General features: G+C 42.5%; 1 protein-coding gene across 1 annotated transcript in view; it reads left to right on the top strand.

Moving 5' to 3' along the window:
• The window catches only part of LOC8031304 (neural cell adhesion molecule 1), a 305,705-nt gene that overhangs the window by 215,751 nt on the left and 75,989 nt on the right, over positions 1 to 13,965 (top strand). Inside the window, exon 3 of the mRNA XM_002405008.5 lies at positions 1,212 to 1,331. Coding sequence (XP_002405052.3) covers positions 1,212 to 1,331 — 120 coding nt within the window. The remainder of the gene's footprint in view (positions 1 to 1,211; positions 1,332 to 13,965) is intronic.

Here is a 13,965-nt window from a genome sequence, read left to right as displayed (position 1 = left end):
TCGTGTGAAGTGAAGCGTCTGGGCGTGAATCGTGCCCACAACAGAGCCACCGCCGCCGCGTGGCCTTGTATCCATTACTGTCACTTGACAAACGGCGAAGGCAACGGTCCCGGTGATCCAATCGGCACGTCAGAGGCAAGCACGTGACTATGTTCTACTTCACTAGTTGTGCTCGGTGCTCTTAATGTCACCGGCGAGAGCGACAAGAGAACCGATTTTGTACATCATTGTAGTGACTGGCTAGTCTTCGTTTGAGGGAGAAAAGCGACGTCTACGAGGCACAAAAGAGGGTCTGCGTAAGAGAGGAGTTCCTTCTGCCCAGTGCTGTAGACGTTACTAAAAAAAGTAACGAAATACGCTACCCGTTACTTGAAAATACGAGGAACCTGTTACCGACCTACGTTACCTCAAAATAAAAGGAACGCGTCACCGTTACCACCAAAAAGTAACGTACGTAACTTTTACGTTGTACTTCAATTATGGAATGAACACGTTTTATTATTTTCATCACACAGGTTTCCATAAGCGACATATTAAAGAAACATTATACCAACCCAAGAACAAAACAGTTACCTGATCTTTTTACGATTTATCCTAACGACTCACGACAAAAAAAATTCAAAAAGAAACGCGAAAATTTAAAAACAAATTATATGGATTGGCTACAATAAACCTGAAAACAAATTGAAGTGTATTTTCTTTTTAAGTAATGGGAAGAGTATTTAACGAGTAAAGTAACTAAGTTACACGTTGCTCGAAATAAATAACGTCGTTACACGTTACAGTCTTAAAAAAAATGTAGCGACCACGTTCCAAAGTTATCGAGTAAAGTATCGTTTTACCAGTAACGCCACTGCTTGACCGGTAACGCCCTCTTCTCCAACTGGTTGCGCTACGCTCTGGCACCCTTGACGTTTGGTAACGGTAAGAGCAGCCACGGGCATCGCCTTCGTCGCTCTGATTGTGTCGAAAGGGCCGTAGCCCTCGTTCTCCGCCAACTTACCATGAAACGAGGTATAAAAACGAACTAATCCCACTTATATGGAGGGTTATCTTTGCGGTGCTCCACTCGGTTCAGTTGCGACGTACGTGCACTGGTGACGACGCAGTTTTCTCGGTTGCTCAAAGAGCTCGGGCAGATTATACCGCATAATATGATCCACTCACGATGCTTATCCAGATGCCTTTCTCTTTTCTCTGTGCTTTTGCAGAGCCACCCGGGAAGCCAGTGATTCGTGAGGCAGGCAGTGACAACAGGGAGCCTCTGCGGAGCCTTATCGGACCTTACAACGAGGGCGACAGCCTGTCGCTGGTTTGCGACGTCGAAGACGGTGGGTTGGAAACTACTCACGCCCTCTTCTTATATTCGCTATGATATACGTATATGTTCTCTCGTTTTCGTTTTAGGCACATTGATTTGGTTGTGTGTGTGTGTATTTGTGTGTGTGTATGTGTGTGTGTGTGTGCGCGCGTGTGTACGCGCGCGTGTGTGTGTGTGTGTGTGTGTGTGTTCTGCTGCTTTTTTCTCCTTTAGTTCTTCTCCTGGCGAGTGGCGAACGCTCGTGGCTCTCTCGCCAAGCGGATTCCTGTGCCCCTCGTGAAATCACGAAAAGCGAGCGATCTCTCCGTGTGCCGCTTGTAGATGCGGAGCGGGTGAAGTGTTCGTCTAGCGGTGCCAACCGATTGGTGGGAAGGTGGTGGAGTGCGTGTAGGTGTCCGAAGTTGTCTTCACTGTTTTCTCCGAATGAGTCTGATTCGTAGCCATTCGGAACGCTTCTGTTTGGCTATTTGCGTCACCGTTTTTGTCGCAGTCTCGAAAGCAACTGCGCCAGCAGTACTCGACGATACAGAGTTACGAAAATACCGGAGGGATGTAATGTTGTTACGACGCTAGGTACGACCTGTTCGAAGGTCGGCGAAGCGATACGACGCGGTACCGAGAAGTTGACGTTCCCCGCCTGACAGCCGGAATCGCCATCAAGATGCGTAAAAAAAGACACCTTTTATTTCGGGGTAAGGTTATTTATTTCGTCGGAAGTGTTCGTCGATCGGGTTCATTGTAAGCTAAGGCAGTAAATATGAGCTGCTCTCGACCAACATGACGGCTTTCCTGATGTACGCGGGGCTGGCGAGGCATGGGAGGGTGGCGTTGGTGGTGCGAACAGCCGGAACATGCACGAGCCGTGCATCATGCACGAGCCACGGTCCATTTCAACCGATAGTTAGCGTCTATCGATGTGCGGTAATAACTGACCGAGAGAAATAAAATAAATCGACAAAATAAATATGCCGTCCTTATAGCTTTACTGTTTTAGTTATTCTTTTTTTATATGTGGCATTTCTGAGCGAGGTAGTTGAGCGTCAGGACGTATAATTAAAACACAACGTAAAGATATTTGCTTTGGTAGGCCAGTGGCACTACAAAGCTTAAGAGATACTTGCATTTCGAGGTGAGATGACGTTAACATACCTAGATAAACGTAATGCAAGCCGAACACCCGATTGACTCCAGTGGGGCCGCTTTTACGGGAACCGAACTCTCTATTAAACGTCCACACGGCAAAAAAAAAAAATATCAAGACAGTTCTATTGAAGTAGTTGATGTGAGACGCCAAGGTTAGGCCATCCCGCTACGAAAACAACCATCCGCACAGCGCTACCGAAGGGGCGTATACTTGCGGCAGTTGTTTGCAGCAAACTACGTCGTTTGATGAAATCTTCCCCTAAACACCTCGGTGAACGCAAAACAACTCGCATTCATAGAAATCGAGTTCAACGATCTCTGCTCGTTCAGCACTTGGCAAATGCCGGCAGCCATGTTTGTTAACGTGTCAAACCAAAGCGAGAAAAGTACTCTGAGAATACATTTGAAAAAAATAATGACCACCTTGATTAATTGCTTCTCAAACATAGTAAAATAGTCGATTACAATACAATTGCAGCACGGAGGTACAAATTATGAAACAATCTTTCGCACGTCCAGCCAGTGAGAGATATGAGCACCTTGTAGGCACGGGGCGGGGCTTCGCGGGCTGCGACCTCCACATTCTGAATCTAAATTGCGTCTAGTGGCGTAAATACAGCTAAAAACTATTTTTCTTGGTAGATGTTTGTTTTCTATATACGTTAGAAAAATTATATTTATTATATTTAGAAGACTAAAATATTTTTTTTTTATTGCAGTGTTCTTTAAGGCGTAATTTCGTGTCGGCTTTGTATATAAGGAATCCAGCCACTGCGAAACGGCTGGTTGCCTAGAGCATTTAACGTTCATTACGAAGTCCCGTATGATTCTCATTCAGATGGAAACTGGAAGGGGGAAAGGGTGTATTGATCCCAAGATACCTCAGTTCCGCAGCATTAGCTTTTGCTCCACGTGCTCTGATCTGCTGTGCACTAACACAGCCGTCCATGGATCCACTCAAAGCACCAACCATTTGGCCTTCTTTTCGTAATTCTGTCTCGGAAAGAGGAGATCGGTATGATGTTCCAATGTCCATGCAGTCCCAATTAGAGAAAAGGCGCATGAGCAATTTTTTCGCTGTCATTGTGTTACAGCTAAAACCTTCTACAGATAGTAATTTTTTATTACTGGTGGCTAATTCTAATTGTTGATGATTAGAGTGCGCTGTAGTGCTCTATACACTCAAAGATCTTGAGGTTCTGGAGCACTTGAAACTCTCTTGCATCCCGACAAACGCCTCTGAAAGCTTTTCTCTCTTCAGTAAATAATCACCTTTAGTCGACGAAGTAGATTCCGGAAGCAAAACTCAAGTTAAATTTTCACAAATAATGTTTGCGAAGTATTAAGAATGGAGATTATTATCAATTCTGGAACAGGTAAGTTCGCGACATGAAAACATAATATACAATAAAAAGTGAAAGAGAAATCATCTCTCATATTTTTTTCCTGAAGTAAATGGCCAATTGCGAGTAATGGAGTGGAGACGAGGATACCATATCTGCTGTGATTCCAGGACAAATTTCGAGGCGTCTGGAATCATCATAATCTAAACTCCGAGACAAGGAGAAATAAAATAACGGACAAGACGACACAAACTCTGTTTGTATTGTTTTGTCTCAGGGTTTATATTATGATGTTTGCTCACCAGCTCACCGGCATGCTATTGCTCCTTGCAACGTCTGCAATGTTTGTGAAAAAATACTGTTTCGCTAAGATTTTTCCATTACCGGGGTTCGATCAATTCTAGACTCGTAATTTCGGCGGTGATGTTCTAAAAAAAAAAGAAAGAGAAAACAAGTTTTTACTTTTGCTTCTTTTTCCTTGGAGAGGGAAGGGGGGAGGGAGTGGTTCCTGCAATCGTTCTATAACATAGTGTGCCGCACGTTTCCTGCATCGTAGTTTGTAATCATCAAAGACCTTGAGTATCGCCGCTATATAAAATAAAAAAGGGAATATACCTTTTCCTTTCGTGGTTTATCCGTAGTTTGAAATAATCACAATTATATTGCCAAAATTCAGCTGACCAATACTGCTCAGAGAATGATCACAGTCACTGATTCACTGTTTAACGTACACTAAGGCACACTCAATGCATCCTTCAGTACTAGAATTCGTGTTTTTACCCTGTTAGTTTCATGACAGGAATTGCTGGAAAAAAATGTTTGGAGCATAGCACATGCTCCGAGCATCGCCCAGTCGGTAAATTACCACTTCGCCTATCCAAGTTCCACTTCCCCGTCATGGGTGGTGTAAACAGGTTCCCTCTCTCTCCCTTTCTCTCTCTCTCCTATCCAAGTGCTGAGGAAATTATCAGTGCCGTAACGTTTTTTTTTTGCTTTCGTTTAATGCGGTTTAGGCCAATAAAGTCAATCATAAATACTTACGTATAGTGTTTTGTTCCCCTGGCTGAGTGTTGCGGATAGCGGTAAAATAAATAGATAAGCATTCATCTCTTAACTGGTGTCCAGAAAGAGCAGTTCCAAGCCTAGCTACGTATTGGGGCCACTAACGTCTGCACTTCGTTTCACTTTATGCCCGATCGCAGCCGACGCCTCGATCTGGTGTAGCCAATCAAGCGGTACCAGAAGTGCATCGTCATGTCACACCTGAGCTGAGTTTGAGCTGAGTTTGAGACGTTCTCTGTGTCTGTTCCTTCTACTGAAAGTTCTTCCGATTTCTTCCACCGCAGTCTCAGGTGTAATACGACATGATTAGCTACCACCAGCTCGCCTGCACTCTCACCGTCTTTTCACTAATGTCACACCTTGTCATTGTGCGTCTCGTATTACCGACTAAACCAGAAACGCACACAGAAAAAAAAAAAACTCATTTTCTTTTGCAGTTTTAAAATTTAGCGTCGAGAATTGTGTTTTTTGGGCTTCCAGCTAACTTCATAGCCCCAGAGCACATGTCTAGAAGGCGCCGCAGTCGGGCGATAATCAGGGCCTTCAGCGGCAAAGACGCGCAACGATGGGTAGGCGACGGCACGTCGTCTGCTGCTCCTGCCCCCTTTCTCGTTGCTAACCTCCGAACGCGGCTCTGGCTCGTTTTACTGCGTACGCCCGTGAGTGATATGAAGGTGAACAGCCTTTTTCTTGTTTTTGACGCTCCTGCAAGTTTTGGAACAAGCTCTGTTCCAGAAGAGGGCTAGAACGCAAAGTTTAGACCCCAAGCCACGTACCATTTGAGACGTTGAGATTTAATATAGCTTTAGGGAGCCGTAAAACAGGCAAGGAACCAGGTAAGGCGTTCACCTTCATATTGCCGGCGGGTGTACGTTCTCTCATGTATCGAAAACGTAGTGACTATGCTTTGTCTCAGAAAGAAATGAGCTGTTCCTTTGGTATTGCGGACATAGTGCTCCGGGCATATCCTGGGTAATCGATTAAATATGCTTTGATACAGAAGCCACTAACGCAACAAAGTGTCGGGACGACTTCCGCCTCGGGGGGTAATCAATGTGATTAACATTCACTAGGTCATGCCCGCCCTTAATTTTTTTTTTTTCATTTTATACATAATGTTTTATTTCGCAGAAACTCAGGAATTGTGTTTGAGGGAAGAATAATTTTATTCACATTATTATTATATTGTTCGTGAACTGAACAGGAAGCATGTTTTATTTTTAGTTATTGAATTATATTCAAAATAAAAAATGCACAACACTGTTGAAATTGTAGTCAAGCATAATTTGATGGCTTGATATTTCGGGAACTTGGCAAGATGTCACATTTTTTAATAAATTACGGGAATAAATATCGCGATCTAGAATAAACTGGTCAATATTTTCCATTAGAATAATATATTTTCATGACCATCCTTTTTGGATTTGTTTTCGATTCGGAGGGCTTAAGTCGAAGATGTATAATTGGTTTAGAATATGTAGATACTGATTTGCTTCAACAAAAGTAGAAAATAATTGACTTCTAAGTTGATGCATCGCAAGGTGACCAAAAATTAAAGCCAAAGTTACAAAAAAAAAAAAATTTGCATTGTGAAAAGATTTTTTTTTAAAAGAACATAAAACCGCAGACCAGAAGGTGGCCCTTTATTTAAAAAGCGCGCAATTAATTATTCAATAAATATACATATTTATCTTTTTTAATATAATTAAGTGTTGTTGAGGTGTTCGACGGTACTTGAACGCACTCTAAAAAAAAAAAAGGAAGGGTTTATTCTTAAAACCTTTATCACATCTACAACACCCCAAAACTTCAGTTGGATGTACTGTCGTTGTACCGACACTACCGAATTTCTAGAGCGGCTTGATAGCCAAATTGTACAACTCATCAAAATAGTTAGTGTAAGTGTGACTGACTGCAAAAAACGATTATCGTTTTTTTTTTTCTTTACTCAACTGCAAAAACCTACGTGTTTTTTCGTGTATACTTCGATAGTTACTTTAGCTGTTTAATTTGTTATATCGCTCCGTCCTCAACCCTCTCGCAAAAGTTGGATCAGTCAGTTCGACGTCAGCGCGCTCTACGTCGAAATGAAATTTTGGGGTGTCGTATATGTGACAAGAAGTATACGAATATACCCTTCTTTTAAAGCGTGTGTTTTTTACGCATCACTTAGATAAATATGCATACTATACTGCCGCACGGTATTGGCTTCAAGTTAGAATAAGCAAAACAGTTTCGAATAGTTTAACAAATTGAAAGTCAGCATCGGTCCAGCAACAAATACCAACTCGGGAGATCTGCGCAGCACTCTGGAACTCCTCATGAGATAACAATATCAAGCTCCATAAAGAGAGCGCATCAGAGTCAGAACGCTATTTTGGTATCTTGAATAAACTAAAGGCAATATGTTTTTCTTCCGCCGGTCGCACGCGAGAACGTTCTGGGGTGCGGCTGGTGTTCTCATTAAGAAACACAGCTACAAATGCAGTTTCGACGGCGTCGACTGAGCGCTACAACAAAACAAATCAATCACCGAAATACAGCATCAATTAAGCGATCGATATAGGTCGAAAGATAGATAAAAGAAATACGAAACGCAACACTTTATCTCCAAACATCATTGTTACCATGTGCGCCCACGGGTACGGAAAGCAAGGAACTTGAGCTCGTAGCTTTTCTGTTTTGCACGTTAGGATGAGACAATATAATTGTAATCGCAGACAAAAAAAAATGCGCTTGTTTGTTTGTGTTGTCGCGCACTATGCTAACGCAAGTGCAGAATTTTCGATGACGTAAATGAGGAGACGGACTTCCCATCGTTGCGGATGTTGCGCACCACATGGCGCGACTTGTCAGGGCATACTCCACTGCACGGTTTCACAATGAAACCGTCCAATGGAGATTTCTCTTGTGCAAGTTTTCTTGTGACTCGTTACTCAATATGCACTTCGCTAAGTATGATACCCCTTATCTTTTCATGTTCCCTTTACCGTGCCATTCATAGACCTGCGGAATCCGACTAATCTCAGAGTTAACATTCAGGCTGCGATAGTGCACCCCCCGTACCGCTTGTCGTGTCATGGAAGTACCTACTTAAGATTGCGAGACATTTTGGAAGTTTCTGCCTCGTTGAGTCAAACCCCTGGCCAGCGTTAGGATCCCTGCCAAATAAAAAGAAGGCAGAATGAATGTTTTCAGCTGTCCTCGAATCAGTCGCACGCCGATCCCGTTGCTCTTCCTCAGCCAATAATTCGAGCGTTTCGTTGCATGTCGGATGCGTCGAGTACAACTACCTGCGATGTTCGAGCGAATAAAAAGCCGGAAATAGCGGCTATACCTTGTTTTGTCTTATGTCCGATCGGGGCCAAAAGTTAGTTGCAGCAAAATTCCAAAAGTACATATTGAAAATGCCGATGCCACGGCGCATTCTTCGTGCTTGATTGGATCAGTGGTCGGTAACACACATATAGAAATACGAAAAAAGACCTGATCTAACGCCTTCCGGCAAGCTCGATTGGCCCCATTGTTGTGTAGTGTCGGTAGCGCTCCGACTTAATATAAAACTTGTTATACTATGTCAAGGCAACGCATGTGCCGAGATCAAACGGAGCCGGGGGGATACGAGAGCATTTTTCTTACTGCGTTTGAGCATGCTAGCGCTTAAGAGTTATAGTGCCTGTGTTTTCCTAATTCGTTTCAAGTGTGCCGGCAGCACTCATGTTTTTTGTTTTTTAGTATCTTAAAAGGAGTCAGGTGGCATATCGGTTCCTAATAAAGGCCAGTATTGAAAAAAAAAAGACAAGAAAACTGCCTGTCTCTTTGGTATATTCCAAATGCGCTTGAAATGCCTAGCATTTACGGGTTCCCTGTAGCGTCACGTGGTACCGTGACATCACGGAGCCGCGTCATGTCATAACGTTCCTCGACGTCAAAGTGTCAGGCGACTAAATTAAAATCACGAGGTCACTTGAAATTCAGTCACGTGACAACGCGACTTCAGATTGTCACATGACGTCACGATAGCACGCGAGGTCATTGTGTTACGTGGTGTCACAGTGTACCGCGCACGCGGCGTTACAGTGTCACGCAAGACCATTACGTCGCCGAGGCTACATCCCACGAGCAGACACGAAAACTCTGAAATCTGCTTTTTATAACTGACAAAGAAACATCGCACCCTCAACACAACCAACTTGCCCGAGCCTCCGTTTTAACTGCTTTTTTTATAACTCCTATGCGCATACAAATGCAAACTTTTTTTAAATGTTGCTAATCTCAAAACTTTATTAAGCTTAAAATTGCGAGCTGCCCTCAGCCAGTTCGCCTTCAAACGTCGCTTTCAGTCCAGTCTCAGGGATGCGTTAAGTTTTGGGGCCTGGCCTTGCTGGACATTCCACATTCGTTGTTGCCCTCCCGGAGACACGCCCTTTCACTAACCTGTCCGAGGGGAAGCGACATTCCAGCTGAAAGTACGGCCAGCCGGACGCTTCGCGCGATCCGTCACCTTCACCGGAGCAGGCCCATTTTGGCCTATGCGTTCGCTGAAACTTGAAGGGGAAATTCTGGCAACTTTGTGCGTGAACAATGAACACAATTTATCAACGTCGTGAACCTCAACTCTTTTTAAGTGCCTCCGTGGCGCAGCTGTTAATAGAAGTGACGGCTTTGGGGGCACCTGGCTTTTATAATCACGTCTTTTCGACACCCTTAGAAACTTGGCAGATATTGGTATTTTAATGATTTTTCTTTTATAAAACCCGTTTCATCATTCTTAGGACGAGTTGAGTATAAGGGCACAACCGACGCAACCAACAAAACAAATTAGGCACAAGCCTTGAAAGCGAGAGATGTCAAACAACTCTAAAGAAAGTATTGACGACATTTTGATAACATTTAGATTACAGGCGGGAATCACATTTGTGATACTTATAGATAATAACTTATTGAATAGTATTAGCAATAAAAGTTTTCAGTGACATATGTTGCCACCGATCGTCTATCTACTGTCGTTTTCATCATCAACCTTCTCGTGGAGTGCCAGCACTTGCGCTTCGCAGCGGGTGTCATGGGCGATGTGGCTAACCTTATGTGGTTCTTTTTGTCTGCCATTTTTTTTTGAGCCCGTGAAACATTCGATGAATTTTATAATAAATATTTACTGTTCGTTTACATATTTCATGCTTAGATAGTGGTTATGTTAAGCGTGTCCGTAATTAAAATAAACTATTTGTTTTCGAAAATACACCGAGGTTCCAAGCAGGTCATACAGTTGAACGCAAGGGTACGCAGTCTTTCAAGGTACCCAACGCATTTTCAGCGTTTCTTCTCTTGCCCCGTGTAACTTTTTGTTTGTAAAAAAATTAAATTTCATACGCTTACCATGTTGGCCAAATCCGGATTTTAAAATCTGGCCTCGCGGTACTCCGATAAATGCCCAATTTTTTCTGCAGTCAACTTCCCCCTTTCAGCAGGTGACTTAGGCGGTTCTATTGAAACGCGTTTCATGATCGATGTTGCGAAGTCAGCTGTTTTCCCGCTAAATGTAACGGTATGTTGAGTCGTGTAGCGGGCAAAATGGCCGTTTTGTGGGCGTCTGAATATTAGCGTTTTGAAGTCATTAACAATTTGTTTGCTTTAACTTAGTTTTTCCGCACCACAGTCAGGTGTTAATTTATGCCTTTTTAAAGTTATGTTAGCGTGTTTGTTTTGCGGTATAAATTGTTCTCGACTTTCCAATAATGAATCACGAATTTTCATTTTTTTTGTTTATTTACTGACACTGCGGCTTTCTATTGAGAGCCATTACAGGGGTGGAATAGATGGCAATTATGCAGAGGAAATAAACATGATCTTTTAAAAAGGTGGTTTAAAAAAATTTGCTGTTAAGTGCAGCGGTGAAATGTTCTATGAAAGACAGCGTTAAAATGTTAATCTCAATTGAATTCCAATCTTGTATTGCCCGAGGAGAAATCAATATCTGAAGACATTGTTTTTAAATTTGTGTTGCTTTATGGGGCTGGTGCGATTGACGTTGGTAGATCCGGTAGATGAAAAGGCAATATAAATTTCATTGCTAATATTAGAATTTCCATAGGGAAATTATTACAAATATTTTAATATATTTATTGTTGCCCTAGCTGCTAACGGTTGAATATTTGCATGTTTAATTAAGTGCGATACAGATGTGTGATTACTAAATTTGCTGAGGATGAATCTAACAGCCTTTTTTTAATGCCTTCCAGTACGTTCAATCCTTCCGCCATGTGGGGAAACTAAATGATATTAACGTATTCCAGCAAAGATCTAATAATAGTCTTATAGGCTATGCTATTTTTTTCAGAATCTGCAAACTTAAAGGTTAATTTAAGAGTAAAGAGCGCATTTCTAGCCTTGCATACAACATTATCAATATGTCCGTTGCAAGTTAGTTTTTCATTCAAGATAACGCCAGTATAATTATAATGATCTATATTTTGTATTTTTCTTCTGTTCAACGAATAGTTGAATATTATGGGACATATTTTTCAAGTTATGAACATCGCTACTGTTTTGTCGTAATTTATTTGCAACTGCCATCTGCTTGTCCATTCCTCTATCTTTCGTGGGGCACCAGTAAGCTTTAATTGATCCTGCTAGGATCAAATCTTGAAATAGATAACGGAATCATCTGCGAAAGTTTTAATTGGTAGCAGGAAGTCTTTTAAAATATCGATAAAATAATAAGAAATAGAAGTGGGCCAGGCACCGATTCCTGAGGTACACTTGAAGTGACAGGAAGATGTGCCGAGGATTCGCCCATGATTTGTGCATATTGGGAACGATTAGATAAATAGAAAGCAAGCCAATTTATCGATTGTTCGTTTTTGAAAATTCATGTGAGCTTGAGCAGAAGTTTTGTATATGAGACGCGGTCAAAAGCTTTCCAGACGTTTAAGAAGATTTCATCTGTTTGTCCTCTGTCATTTATTGTATTAGCAAACGAATGCACTACTTCTATGAGCTATACAACAGTTGGAAGAGATTTCCTTAAGCCATGTTGAGACGCAATGGGAATATTATTGATTTTTTTAGATATTCTGTCATGTGTTTACAAATTATATATTTAACAAGTTTACAGCAAGTATTGGTTAATGAAACTGGTGTGTATTTATTTGGATTATTACGATCACCAGATTTATAGATGCGGACTATTTTTGCCATCTAATTCGTAGGTAGAACCGCTCATTGAATTGCAGTAAAAAGAATAGGTGGGCTAGTTGGTACATGTTTAACTCATGAAGCGCCTAAGAACCTAAAAACCGTTTACCGCTTTCATAACTGGGTAGGCAAGAAACCTGGCCCAGAATCTTTCTTTGGGCCACCATCATTGAGAAAATAAAGAATACCAACTTCTGAGATCTCTATGTTCTTTATACCAGGCAACGTATTGTCATTAAACCCATAAAGCGAACCTGTGCCTTTCGCAAACACAAATTAAAAAAAAAGAAATTAAATTCATCAAGGGAAATACATGATACCAAATTTTCTTTTTTTGTTAGGCGTGACAAAACGCCAAAAATTCTGAGGCGCACTTGTGAAAAATGAGCGTCACGTTACGGGACAGAAACATTGCTTTAATTTAAGGGTGATATCCTTCAATTGGGCATGTAATTGCTGTATAACTTGCATCCGGTCTGCTGGTTCCTGATGTCTAGTAGTCTTTTCACTAGGGCAATTTTTCGTTTGAGGTGGCGTATATCTCTAGTAATCCATGGGTTTTGCATTAATCCTTTTTTGACGAAAAGGACCATGCCGCGCGACACAAGATTAAACAGTGTCCAAGAATCGGAGCCAAATTTGATCAATATTTCTTTCACAAGTACTGAAAATTGAAGTGACATTATCCAACGACGCTTCCACGTAGTCGATGACGCCTTCATCGTAAGCTTTGCAAAAATCCGGGTACGAGTAACCACGTGAAGATCCGTGTTTTCATTTACCTAACAGAATAGTAATCAATATCATTTTGTGATCTTAGAGTCCATCATAAATGTTACATTGATATATGTCACGGTTAGATAGTGGATTATTAGAAACAAGCTTAAGTGTGGAGCGAGAGGTACCCTGGATTCTAGTGAAGTCCTCAACGACCTGTATTAAATTAAGAGAAAAAATAATATCCAACAGGACTCCACCATTGTGACGACGGACACTAGTAACGTATAGGACTTGCCAATTAATATTTGGCAAATTAAAATTTCCTGCCAACATAAAGTTACCTAGGCTAACATTCAACCGTTGAAGTGCATCTAACGAAGAGTTCGCTGGCCTATACAGTGCATAAATTATAAATGATACTCCTTGAACAACCCATTCGCAAAGTGCATCTTCCAAGCTTATCATATTGCCGCGCGCAAGGCTGAGAAAGCAACGCTCGGTCACGGTCCTCCAGAAAGTTCCCGTTTATTCATGTACCGCACGTAACTTCTATCATTTATCCCTGCTTTTGTTTTCTAGAAAGTGCGTGTTCATTCTCGCCCCGATCACGCGACGCTCGAACCGCTTTCGCCGAATCTTCGAGATAGCGGCGCACTCTAGATAAGAGGCCGCCCGCGACCTTGTCGAGTCAGTCTCGCCCTAGCGCTCGATTCTGCTGACACGCCGACTTCGACGCCCGCGACGCTCTGCTTTCTTCTGTTTCCTTCTTTATTTTTTGGCACAAGTTCGCCACATTAAACGTTTATTTCTTTCTGTTTATTTCCTGTTTTTTGTTTGGTCACCACCCGTGACATTTGGTGGAGGTGCGGGGTACCGCATGCCCCTGCCGCGTACCCCTCCGAGGGCCCACAGTGCAAGTCCGACGCCAAGCCCACGAAGAACCGACGAAGGCACTTCCGAGATCCGGTTCAGTCGTCGCACCCAAGGTCTACACCCGGAATTCGGACCTCTACCGCCCAAGACTAAGCAGCCAACGAGGCCAACGATGGACAGCCAGTCGTCCCAGAACCCGTCCACCGCCAGCGTCGTATACCTGCCCGTCGCACCCAAAACTCCGACGCCTTTCCACGGAGACACCCACGAGGACATCGAGGACTGGCTGCAACATTATGAACGTGT

Source organism: Ixodes scapularis, unplaced genomic scaffold, assembly GCF_016920785.2.
Source record: "Ixodes scapularis isolate PalLabHiFi unplaced genomic scaffold, ASM1692078v2 PGA_scaffold0__279_contigs__length_252992795, whole genome shotgun sequence".
Taxonomy (NCBI): Eukaryota; Metazoa; Arthropoda; class Arachnida; order Ixodida; family Ixodidae; genus Ixodes; species Ixodes scapularis.
This window is presented reverse-complemented; position numbering and strand designations above follow the sequence as displayed.